Here is a 13,579-nt window from a genome sequence, read left to right on the forward strand (position 1 = left end):
ACGACGATGCACTGAAAGATACACAGCATGCACTTAAGGGAATGACACAATCACAAATCAAGGCAGAGTGCGAGTCTAAGCGCGTAAGAAGTGAACAAGTGAGCTTGGACGAACTCAGAGTGTAAGGCTTTGATGCAGGCAGTTTAGACAAAATGACTCATCTAGAGTAAATGTTTGCTATGCACTGGTCTGAAAATGTGTGATGACTGGGTGAAAAACTCCCAGAAACTCTACCGCTTCAGTGCTGCTCAGATGTAATATAATTAGCTATTTGTCCATGTGATACTTTGTCATATATGTCATTAAAAAAAACTGAATAAATGAGAGAATCAGAGAATTTGCAAGTGATGTAGGACAGAAAGATTAAAAACTGACCACTGAATATGCAGGAAATACATGAAAGAGGGTGCAGGCAGGTGTATGAGTTAGCTAGAAAACACATGCAGAACAGCACAGCCTCAGCCTGTGATTTTACCCAGAGAAGTTAGCTCAGAGCCGGGGTTAGTAAGCTCCAGGGGCCCCTGGGTGCTGGAGGTGGCTGGAAGAGGGGCCTCCAGTGGCAGTGGGTTAGTAGCCAGCGCAGACGCAGATGTGGCAGCAACAACATCATCATCATCATCATCATCATCATCACCACCAAAATCTTGCTGCTCTTCCTCAGCCCTCCCCTCTTCCTCATCCTCACCCCTTTCACCATCAACGGCATCATCCTCATGATGACCTCTCACTCCATCCAACTCATCTGTGGGTGTGGAGTGGGACAGGGGGGAAAGACGGAGGGAAGGAAAGTCAGAAGAGAGAGGAAGGACAGGAAGTGAGGACGTAAGGGCCGATTGGATGAAGTGAAAGGAAGGTGTTAAAGGAATAAAACATGAAGACAGAGGGAGGGAAAGAAAAATCTTGGTTAGTTTGTGTTAACAGTGGCCTGTGATAAGAGTACATGTTAAGTGACCTCGTCTTAAACGTCTCAAAATATGTCCAACCATCACATCATCTCTCCCGTCTGTCCTTTAAGCATTCCAGTAAACTTGATGGGATGATGAAACCCTTTCTGAGTGCAAAGAGATCATCACTGTGACATTTAGCTCACTCATTAGAATGAGGTTACTAACAAACTGTGGAGGACTGTTGCATTTAAGTGTGCGCAACTAATGAACAGGCAGCAGACAGCAATAAGGTGGAACTTTGACTGATTGGTGTCTGTCCATCTGTTTGGGTTCATCTGCTCACAAATATCTGACACACAAAGTGAAAGTGAGACCTCAGTTTAATTCCCCTCATTCACAGATCTGCTGCCTGCCTCTCTTGATCCAGATAAAAGAGGGAGGGCGAACAAAAACCACCAAAAACATGAAAGCACATATTCCATTAAATCTCCTAAGGGGCTCAATAGAAACAATAGTGTCTCCACATTAGGAACAAAGGGGAAAAAAAACCTGTTAGAAGGAACTCAGATGGAGACCTGAGCAGCTCTAGCTGCATGGATAACCCACCATGGATTAAAACAAAACAATCAGTAAACAGCGTCTGACATCGCAGGCTGCCTCCTCTGCTATTTACTACTTGGTGGGTAGAGAGACCGAGAACAAAGAGAGAAGGAGGCAGAATCAAAATCATTTCCTGTTTTTTTTTTTTTTTTTTTTTTTGTAATTTGCTAGCTACGATGCGGAGCGTGCTTGCAAGCGCCGTTCCTGCGTGGCTGGCTGGGGCCTAATTAATGGGAGGCCATGGTGATGGAGTTTGGAAAGTTTCTTTGCGGGCAGACACTTGGAGGGGGCAGCCCGAGCTGCATTAAAGGACCGTGAATGGTGTTGAGGGGAGAGAGGGAGAAAGGCAGAGAGAGAAAGAGAGTGTGGGGGCTAGGATTAGCCGTTCTGCTCGGCAGGCCTTGTGTATCACAGCCAACAGCATTTCTCTCCTCTCCTCACCTCCTCCTCCTCTCTTATTCCGTTCTTTCCTCCAACTCCATTTTTAATGAGATCAACAATTAGTCCAATTCAGAAAAGCTGAAAGAGCAAATAAATCAAGTGCTACCCTCCCTCTGCCTCGCCGTCTTTGTCCTGTCGTTTTACCGAACAAGTCGCTGATCTCACTTCTTCTTCTTTAGGGTTTATTAGTTTTTGATTTGTTTCCTTCATCCCTTCTCTCCCTTTTCTCTCCTTAAAAGGAGCCCGCCACCTCTCTCAGGCTACTGTTTCGTCTGACCCTCTTCCTGTTAGTCTATTTATAATCTTGTCACCAGAGATGCAATGATTACTTTATAAATCAATGAGCTGATTAACAGAAAAATAAAATGGCAACTATGTTGATAAATCATTTGAGTCATATTTCAGGCAGAAACTTAATAGATTATGGATCCGAATTGTGAGTATGCTTTTCTCTGTTTCATGTCAGAATAATGTGAATATCTGGGATTTTTGACAAGTGGTCGAACAAAACAAGACATCGTAAGACGTCACATTTTTTGGGGGCCTTTTTTACGTTTTCCAGACATTCTACAGACCAAATGACTAATCCAGAGAGTTTATCAATAACGGATTAATCCCTCGACCAACAAGCTGTCATATCTCTATCTTCAACAGTCATTCATTGTAGACTCCTTCCTTCCTTTATCCCTACCTGCGTCTTCGCTCTTCTCCTTGATCACAATTACAGTAATCATGTTGCTTTCTCAACTTCTTGCACTCTTCATCCTCACCTGTCTACAGGCTCGCCTTTCATTTGCATGCAGTGCACCCGATCTACCTGAACAGCACAACTTAAAGAGAGGTGTAATGTGGAGGAATCCGAAACAAATGACCAGACAGGCCTAATAATGGTCATTATCATAATAACCCCAATTTCAAGGAAATGGAAAGCAGTGGGAAATGTGCACGGCAGCATTTGCTACCCCTGCAAGCCATTATTAGAAGTCTTCGGTATTTTGAGCATAATTTGGCCGCACAATGTGTTGTGTTGATTAACAATTACTGGGCGAACGAGGCGAGGGAGGAGCGCGGAGTAAATTGCTGTTCTGAATATGAGGGTGGTGCTTTTTAGACCCACCGCCGTCGTCAAATGGCATTTTGTTTTTCTCTGAGGATTAGGCAGAGCCCCCTTTAGAGAGCATAATGGAAACGTGTGAGTCATGGCATGTGTGGATGAAGAAAGTGAGTGTATGTCAAAAGCATGCTCGTGTGACTTTTCTTTTGAACTGCAGTTAATGGGTATTAGTGAAATTTAGCAAGTGTGACTGTTAATATAAGACCTTCTAATCAAACTCTGAAAGTTCATAAAAATGCTCTGTGTTTTTGTTCGCGTCTGCTGACCGCATGTGTGCATGTGCACGCTTGCGTGTTCAGGTGCGTGCTGACCTCCAGCAGGGCCCGCCTTGCCGCCCTTGCCTCTCTCAGTGCTGGACGCGTCCAGCAGGCTCATGTCAGACATCTTGACTCCGGATCGAGCCTCGGCTATCAGCTGCCTGGCTCGCTCTCTCAGCTGCCGCCGCCGCTCTGCATCTCGCTCCTGCACGCAAAAACATGAAAGGGTTTCAGCGACAACTGGAAATGTTAAGACATCCAGAGAACAACAGCCATGATTCAAAACTATAAAGTTTAAATTACTGATATGAATGTAAGTTCAGGAGAATACGACTCCTTAAACTGACGCACTACAGAGAAGACGTATCACTCTGTTAGAGCAACTTCAGAAACACTCACAGCTGGACGGTGGATTATTATACCTCATAAACGATATTTGGCAGACTACAGAGTCAGAGATGTGCTCTTCTCATTCACACACTCTAATTTTTGCTTGCATATGAAGTGAAATGCTAACAGTTAAGGTCAGTTAAGACGGGATTGGGTTTTAGTCGGCTTTATTTTAATTGATACTGATCATTAGAATCACCTCTGGACTGCGATGATACGATTTCATATCATTACATTTTGACTATTTAAAGAGCATAGTAACACCGTCACAGACACACCACCTACAACAAAACACATAATAAGTAGGTCTGTTATCAAAATGGATGTACACATCTCAGTGCATTATGGAGTTAGGAGTGTATAGACAGACACACACACACACTCTCATCATCTTGGCACTAGACATACAGTATTGAGCCGTCACCATCAGAGTAATGGCAGAAATGCCATTTTCAGGCCGATCCAATCTGATCCTGCTGATAGTACAGGCCACCACACACACATACCCACTCACAGAGCAAATGGGAAAACCTTGATGATGTCAACTGACAAACACTTAACTGATGACGACCCAGCCAAGCACACACAGGCGCACACTCGATGCACAGGCTGTAAAGAACATAGGGTAAGCAGGCAGAAACACACAGACGTCCAGGACGAGGTAATTCACAATGAAGTCTGCAGGCTGTCGCCGTGTGATTTCCAGAAAATAAGAGACAGAAAAAAGAAAGAAACTGCTGTGAAAAGCAGATGGGGCAAAGTTATGAGAGCGAATACTGATTCAGAAAGTATTGATGTTGACGGGTCCTGATCTTCTTAAGACTCCACCTTGCACACACACACACCCATAAACACATCTTACACGACTCAAACTAAGCATCAACACACACAACAACTACACACTCTAAAACTCCACCTTGCACCCCCTCCTAAGCATATACAACCACATATGACCCAAGGGAGGGTGAAGCTGCATTTCTCTGTCACTGCTCTCCCTCCCTGTGGTTTCCTGTTAATCAGGCTTCTCCATATTGAGGCAGGGGTTTTAGGGCTGGCCTATTGAAGCCGCCCATTTATCCATTAACAAAACAAGCAGCGCCCGCTAATGAGCTACATCTCTCCATTTCCATGTCAATTGTTTGTTTGTAGCCATTGTTAGGTTGGGACAATGGGGCTGTATTGTAAATGACAGCAACCCTAATGCACTCTGTGTATGTGTGTGTGTGTGTGTGTGTGTGTGTGTGTGTGTGTGTGTGTGTGTGTGAGAGAGAGAGAGAGAGAGAGACAGCCCAAGGGGATGCCCACAGGGAGAAGGGAACACACCTTAGAGAGAGGCTGATAAAGAGAGAGAGAGAGGGAGAGAGAGACAGAGAGAGAGATAAAGAATGAGGACAGCTGTTGATAATAGCTTGTAGAAAAAGTATTTAGTGTCAAACGTAACAACACTTTCCCAGCTCTCAACCAGCACAGTTCCAGGAAACAAAGCAGGAAACTAAGAAGTCTGTATCCTTAAACCTGGAAACTTTATGGGTTTGGCATTTTTGTCAATTGCTGAAAACAAGTTCACAAACACGACTGACATTCAAAGGTAAGGTCAAGCGTCACACAACTACATAACCTGCAGCATGCTTGACATCGACAGAGAGCCCCAAGGCTCAATTTTAGGTGGTTGACAGAATTACTGGGGTAAGACAAATTTGGCTTTGATTAATTTTGCTGAAGGACATTCAGTGACGTCCACAGGCCCATGTGACTTCCGCCATGCAGGAAACAAGGACGGAACTGCAGAATTTGATAACAGAAAAAAATCAGAATCAACTATAAAACGTGGAATGTTGTGGAATTTGTATAACACACACACACACACACACACACACACACACACACACACACACACAGACAGTCAGTAAGACCCGTAACAATATGTGTGATGACGACTATTCAAACACTATCGACCTCATCAGCTTCTTTGATTTTTGTAAATATCTGCTTATTCTGAATCTGATGCAGCAACATGTTTCAAAAACATTTGGAGAGGAGCAACTGGGAAAGATGTGGAACGCTCCAAAAACACCTGTAAACAGGTTCATTGGTAACAGGTGAGAGTATCATGATTGGGTATGAAAGGGGCATCCTGGAAAGGCTCAGTCGTTCACAAAAGAGGGTGGAGCGAGGTTCACCGCTTTGTGAACACATGATTGGACAAAGGAGATTACTACATGGGTTCAGGAACACCTTTTAAAACCTGTAAACACAGTTTCCTTGGGGATGATTGCATTCTGTTTTATTTACATTGTACAGTGTCCAAACTGTTTCAGAATCAGGGTTGTAAGACTGACTCGCTCCCTGCAATTTAGCTATTACTCATAAAATAAATGAAGGGGTTAAAACTGTTTTTGTGAAATCCAAATTGATAACAAATGATATAAACATGAGGATGAGAGCGGGGTTTCCTCAGAAGGGAGGAGAGAGAAATGAACCAGAAAACAGGTCATGGCAAAATGTGACGAAGCTGGTGGGAATGATCTCTGACGAGCTGATGGAGGATTTCATTTGGGAGACAGTCAGTTCTGAGGTCAACTGCAAGACAACCTCAAAATGGGTTAAGATGAAGGATAAAAATAGATTTCTGGAGTCAATTTGTCTCTTATTTTGTATTTCTATCCAGGTTAAAGGCTGAACACGGTGCAGCACTAATCACTGAGTCAAATGTCTGTAACAGTCTCGATGGCTTGTTTCATCGTCATGACTTAAAAATGAATTCTGTCTTGACCTTTTTTATACTTGTGTGGTTTTCTACCGTTTCTTCCTTCGCATCCTCACTTCTTTCTTCCTTGCTGTGTTTTCTATGCATGCGCCTCCCTGCTTTTCTAAATGTAATATGATAACCAGTGAAGTCACTGATGGCCTTCCGGCTACAGGCTGGTTTTGATACCCAATCTGGCCTTTACAGATATGGACACAACTACCAATTTAAGTGTGCCTGTGTGTGTGTATATATACATACATATACACAGACATACAGCTCAGGTCCAACACACTCCAAAACATCCCACTGCATTACTGTTGTCAGCCATTTTGGGGACAGGAAATGGGAAATTGACTTTGCCTATCCAGAGGCTAGGATTAACGCTAAAGAAAAATGCATCTCACCAGCGCCTAGCTTGGTCAGCTACAGAGCCGCTGATTAGAAAAAATGAGCATGTGTTTGGAAAGAGAGGAGAGGAGAGGCTTTTTGTTGTGCAAAGTGTGACATGATCACATGCTTCTGTGTTCAGTAGATTTGTGTGATTTCAGAACTGTGTCCTTTGAATGTGCATCACATTATTTACATACATCATTTCGGGTACTTAAGAATTCCAGTTCTTTTGGATCTATTGAGAATTGATGTCTGACATCCCAATTGAAACACATTGTTCATAAGCAACATAATATGCCACAACTTTTTTTTTTGATCTACTGGGAGACCATGTGGTGATGAGATGCCATCTAGTGGACATTATGCTAAAACTGGACGTTTTTAACTTGGACAGCAGTGATGGATATCATGCGTAACAGGGAAAACAAACACATACAGCCATTTTATTTGGCAACGCTGGACACTAACAACCAGTGGATGTAAAAGCCATGGGGACACAACTTTGGGGGGAAAAAAGCAGAACTCACAAACCCAACCAGCCACATCGCTGCATGATCAAAGCCAGGATGAAAAAGAAGCAGAAAAAAGGAGGAGAGAAAGCGTGTCAGCCGGTGGTCAGTGTGGAGCACTGCTTCAAGAATGGAGACTCGGGAGGAGAAGAGACTTTTCTTTTTTAAATGGAGACAGCGAGAACAATCGTGTACTGTGTCTTCCATTGACTGCTGGGAACCTCCAGGGGAAGAGAGGCTAAACGGTTGAGTGCAAGGCTGAGACAGAGGGCTCCTCTGTGGGCTTGGCGTTGGGGTGAGGACCCCTCTCCGCTCTGGAAGCTCTTTTTGAGCAGGGGGAGCAGGTTGTCGCCTTGGTTGCTCTTTTCTGGGCAAGGAGAAAGAGGGAGGGAGGACACGCACCACTGGTCATGTACAGAGGCCTGGCGTGGGCACAGAGTGATGCCACACAAACACATACACACACACAGACACACACAATCACTATCTAAAAGGGTTTGCCAACCTCCCAGATAGCCAGCCAGTCTGGCAGCCAGTCATGCAGTTCCAGACATTTGTCATGACAGGCTAATTCACAGTCAAGAGGTGCTTTAGGTCTCTATCTTGTCCAGGCACACACACACACACACACACACACACACACACACACACACACACACACACACACACTAAAGAGCTACACAACACACGCACAAACAAAACCAGTCACATAGCTGCGCAATCACACACACTCGAAAACATTGTTTCAAATGCCAGAATGATGATCCGGACATGATGCAGATGCAGGTAGAACTCAGTCAGCGGTTAAACTGCTGTTACTTCACCCAAAGCCGTCCTAAGCACTGCAGCAAACACACAGTGAACACCGACTCCACCTGCTTCATGTATATCTGTAGTTTTTAAATTGTGCTCTTAATATTCCCTATTAAAGAATTTAAGAACTACACCTCTAACGGCCTTTCTACAACCATAAAATCAATGTCTACCTTCTGATAATCTTCACTGGGAAAGTACAAACTGTAAATATATAAGAGAGTGTGTAAGATCTCATGATGTGTCACCAGGTCACATTTGGAAAGAGTGTGAGTGTGTGTGTGAGTGTATGTACTGTGATTTTACCACAAGGTATTGCAATTAATTCAACAACAATATAAGCATGTCTAAAAATATTGCCAAATTTTAAAACCCCCCAGAGAGGGAGGGAGGGAGGGAGGGAGGGAGGGAGAGAGAGAGAGAGAGAGAGAGAGAGAGAGAGAGAGAGAGAGAGAGAGAGAGAGAGAGAGAGAGAGAGAGAGAGAGAGAGAGAGAGCTTATCGGCTGGCTCCAGACAGAGTGCGCGGATCAATGAGCATGCGAGGCCCACAGCGATCAATGCATTTGATAAAGAATTAAAGAAGAGCCACTGTACATGGCTATCAAAGAAGCAGGACACGGCCTAATTATGATTCGACGGGTGCGTGCCCATGATAGGGGTCTGTGTGTGTGTGTGTGTGTGTGTGTGTGTGTGTGTGTGTGTGTGTGTGTGTGTGTGTGTGTGTGTGTGCGTGTGTGTTATATGTACAGAAATATAAATCTGTGAGATGTCAGTGTGGAAGTGTGAGATGTGTACCTGTGTGTGTTATCATGTACGTGTGTGTGTGTGTGTGACTGGGCAGAGGTGTCATGTTGCTGTGGTTTGTAGATGTAAACACAAGCTTTAGTTTACACATTAAAATGATTGTGTGTGTTTGTGAAATGACTGTGATTATTCTACATTTAAGATTAAACAGCTTTTACGAAAGTCATATAGTCATAAACGATTAGGTGCCTTTCATTAAGTTGTATTCTTATTTGCGTTTTGTAATGCTGTATATGTGTTTTCATGTTTACTAGCGTGCCACTGGTCAATGCTGTGTACTTGTCCCTTTAAAAACAAACAATAAATATAAATAATATTATTTTGACAGTGGTGTGGCAGCACATGAGTGCACACGTGAAAGCCACACAAACACTTCAAATAGTGTGTATTTTACAGAGAATATTGTTTGTATTTGTAAGAGTAAAGCAAATATTGGCGAGCTGAATGTGTCACAAACTCACACAAGGTGTGTGTGTGTGTGTGTGGGTGCAATATCAAGCTGACATTTTTCAGCAAATAAATGTGTGTGTTTGACCTCTGAGGTCCTGTTTCACATTTGAATTAACAGTGTGTCCTCAGCGTGTGTGTGTGTGTGTGCTCAACCAGGGCACTCGTACAGTAGGACAGGTAGAACAGGTAGAGCGGAGCGTGGAGGCTGTTCGACACACACGGAAAAGTGAGAGGGCCTCGTCACTGTGACAGGCGAGCGAGATGGGAAGGTTCTGCCCTTTAAACAGACAGGATAATTAGTGGTGAGAGAGCAAAAGAGAGAGGGGCAGAGAAAAGAAGAGCGGGAGAAAGAAAGAGACGGAGAACATGAGCTAAACTTTGTGACGGTGACAAGCAGGTAACCCCGAACACAAGATCCTTCACAAGCAAAAAGGGGCAGAAAAAAGCAGACGGCGGCATTGTTGTTAGATGCAGTCTGATAAAGTCAGAGCAGAGTAAAATCATTCATATGTAAGATTTCCAAATGTTTGGGTATTTATGTCATTTTGTGCATGCATTTGCAGAGGAGTGTTTTCACTGCATGTCTTGGTACAAGCTTGCTGCAAGATTACTGGCTCTGAAGATGAGATTTAATCCTGAAGTACTGAAATATGGTACAGAAGGAAAAGCCATTTTTTGATGGTAAATTATATGAAGGAATTTGGGCGGTGCTTCCTGCTCCCCTGGAACAGCATCCTGTCAGACTGTGTGCAGGTCCTGGTGATCACAGGTGCAGTGAGTGCTGAAGAGTACTCAATATCTTCACTCAAGTAAAAGTACAATTAGTCCCATGATAAACTGCTCAAGCAAAAGTACAAATTACCATCTGACAAACTTACTCAAGTATAAAAGTACTTTGTCAATACAGTACACATTACTTTGTGTTTTAATACCGTTAGTGTGTGCATTTTTTTCTCTCTTCTTGTCAAAAATGATGGTTTCCTGAATAAATTAGAACTGGCAGCCTTGTGAGTGAAAGCTAAGACCAGTTTCACCAGTGACACCGGTTCTATTTAATGAATTCACCATAGCGCATGACTATAAAACGTTCATATGGCGAGTCACGCATTCACAAGGGAAAATATCATGGCTGTCAAATGTATGCACAAAAGTAACACACACACACACATCTGTGAACAAATCCAAATAGCAGATCAATGCTAAACTCTATCTCACAAAGGGACATCACATGGATTAACTTTCAATTCAAGCTAAAAGAGATTCTTGAGGCACTTGCTAAAGGTGTGAGATTACTGTAATTTCATATGCAATGAACATCAAACATTCTCCGGTCTGAGGACTTCACCCTGCACACAAAGTGACTTTAAGACAGAGAGAGAGAGAGAGGCCAGGACGTGGAAAACATTTGGCACTTGCACTTGGTCAAACGTGAACATGAGGCATGTGATAACCTGACAAAAGGAGGAGAGAGAGAGAGAGAGAGAGGTACATGTGTACAGAAGAGGTATGTAAGTGTGTGTGTGTGTGTGTGTGTGTGTGTGTGTGTTACAGCTTTCCTCTCTGATGGCTTGATCAGCTCTTGTGATGCAATTGAGAGAGCTGTCTTTCTCTTGCTCGTTAAAACACACGCGCACACACGCACACACACTCAATTTAGAGACTGCCTTTGATCTCCACTCCAGCCAATTCAGCCACGACACATACCCTCACACTCCAGCACAAGCACACACACACGGTCCAAAGAAACTGCCCACCAAACTATTTAGTTTCATTAGGGGCAGAATCTTCAAAAAGAAGAGAGAGAGCAAGAGGGGAGGGGGGGGTTGAAGGAAGAGGACGAAGAGAGGAGAGAAAAGGGAGAGCTGGGAGAAGAAAGGGACGGCAGCCACATTAAAATGAGACCTGGAGAAAAACTATTACTGCTGGGAGAAAGTTGAAAAGGAGAGAGGACAGGAGGAGGAGGAGGAGGGGAGGAAAGGACAAAGTGTGGACAAAAAAGGAGAGTGCACAAGGCCATATCTGCATTTCCAAAACAGACATTTTTTCAGTGTTTGCTGCAAAGACAGCCCCCTCACCGGTGGCCTTTTTAACGGTCAAACCGCGACCAAAAGCTTCTCTTCTTTTAAACCCATAAATTCTGCAACTGGAGTATTTGTATGCTGGAGCTCTAACATTATCAAATGATTACAGGATTATGTTGGATTAGATGCATTTATTCTAAGTCAATGGATATGAGAGTGAGTGTGCGAGCAGTGTTCTGCTATTTGTTTGGCAAAATCCCTTCTCAGCTGCAATTTGAGCTCATCATGTGAGCTTCCGAATTACGAAATTATGATTATAATGAGGAGAACATGCTGTTAGCGAGTATGTCAAACACTCAGCACTGACATCAACTCCTGGGTCTTGTCCTGTGACCAGCTGATTTCCTAAATGTGTCAGACATACCACCTTTCAAAAATTCACAAAGCTCCCGTTTCCACATGTCCAGTGTTTCGCAATTAGGGCCAACAGCCAGCTAACAGGTACCTTATTATTATAATGTGTCGTTGACAAGTAATTTTTTTTTTAATCACATGGACAAAAATATGGTACAATCAGAATAACTCAGACACGTGTTTCTCACTTTGGAACCTTTAGGAATGCCGAGGTTCAGCCAGAGGGCTTTGTTTTGGCTCCCGGTGACACAAACGAAGGAAAGAAAGAAAAAGAGGGAGCTTTGAGGAGAAAATGAGGACATGGAGGTAGTCAAGTCAGGATCAGAGGGCAGACAGCAGATGGGAGTAGATGACAACACCCACAGGTCACAACAGCAGAGACCCAGGAGTCCCCTCCACTCCTGTGAAGAGGAGGGGGAGCAGTGGAGGGGTGGGGGGAGGAGGAGGCGGTCGGGGTGCCGGTCGGCAAAAATCAAACGGGACCCAATTATAGGAATCACAACGAGTCAGTGAGCAGGGGAACTCTCTTACCTGGAAAACACCAAGGCATTTGCGTGCACTCTGGAGCGCATACCACAAGCACACACACACACACTCTTACACACACGCTCAAAAGAATGCAAAAACTCACAGGTGCTGTATACTTGCAGATATTTTGGCTGTACAGTTTTGCAAAGACACACATGCACACACACACACACACACACACACACACACACACACACACACACACACACACAGAGCAGCATGCGCTTGTGCGACCACATGCGCACAAACACAGGCAGCACATAGACTTCTCCCAAACCTAGTGTGGATCCTGATAATTAGCCTGGCCAGGCCGGTGTGAAATTACTGTTCTCATCTGCTAATGGATGAGAAGACCTGAAGCGAATAGACACAGACACACACACAAGCACACACACACTTCTCCATTAAAAGAACAGTGGGAAAGACTAAAAGAGCGAGAGGAAGACAAAAAATGGGATGTCTGCAATGAGGATAAAACGAGAGAATAAAGTCCTCGTTCCAGGTATTTTTAGGAAAGCTCATTAATTACCCATTTGGCTGCTGTGAGGGTGGGGGGTGGTGACATTACAGCATTACAAGACATCTGCACTTTGACTACTGATATGTTTTGAAGGCCACCTATGAGGAGGAGGAGGGCTCAGAACTATTAGTAGTAGTGCTTGTCTATCAAAGAGTAGGACAGACAGCAAGACAAGATGGAGAGAAGAGGAAGAGGAGACGTGGCACAGATGAAGAGAAATGCAGAGGACAGGTAGAGGAAAAGACAGTAAGAAAAAAAGAAAGAAAATGTGGTTAAAAAAGAGGAGAGAGAGAGGAAGTGAGTGAGAAGACGAGGAGGGAGGGAAAGAGAGAAAGCTGAACCTGTGACCTTAGATGAAAGAACCAGTCACTGTGGGCTACAATTAGGGATGGCAGGAGGGAGAGCATAGGTCAAGAGAACAGGGCTGCACACACGCACACGCACACGCGCACACACACAGACACAGACACACACACACGCGCACACATCCAGCACATTGTTCTGCATAGAGCTGCGAGTATGTTGAAGGCAGTATTTACACTGACATTTCTTTTTCAGTCAGTATAATGTTCTGATTCATCACGTCTAACGTCGACCTCAATCACCGCAACAGCAGAGAGAAAAACTCTCTTAAATCACCAATGTTACAAAAAATTAAGACTAAAAATACAACATTTTGGAAAGTTTAGTT

General features: G+C 43.9%; 1 protein-coding gene across 6 annotated transcripts in view; it reads right to left on the reverse strand.

The window, feature by feature from the left end:
* The window catches only part of ehbp1 (EH domain binding protein 1), a 133,237-nt gene that overhangs the window by 41,764 nt on the left and 77,894 nt on the right, over positions 1–13,579 (reverse strand). For 3 of the 6 annotated variants that reach the window (XM_070977124.1, XM_070977126.1, XM_070977125.1), the window contains 2 exons: positions 3,354–3,504; positions 476–742 (listed from right to left, as the gene is read on the reverse strand). In XM_070977124.1, the coding sequence (XP_070833225.1) occupies positions 476–742; positions 3,354–3,504 (418 nt within the window). The remainder of the gene's footprint in view (positions 1–475; positions 743–3,353; positions 3,505–13,579) is intronic. The other 3 variants (XM_070977129.1, XM_070977128.1, XM_070977127.1) reach the window with 2 other exon arrangements.

Source organism: Chaetodon trifascialis, chromosome 13, assembly GCF_039877785.1.
Source record: "Chaetodon trifascialis isolate fChaTrf1 chromosome 13, fChaTrf1.hap1, whole genome shotgun sequence".
NCBI lineage: Eukaryota > Metazoa > Chordata > Actinopteri > Chaetodontiformes > Chaetodontidae > Chaetodon > Chaetodon trifascialis.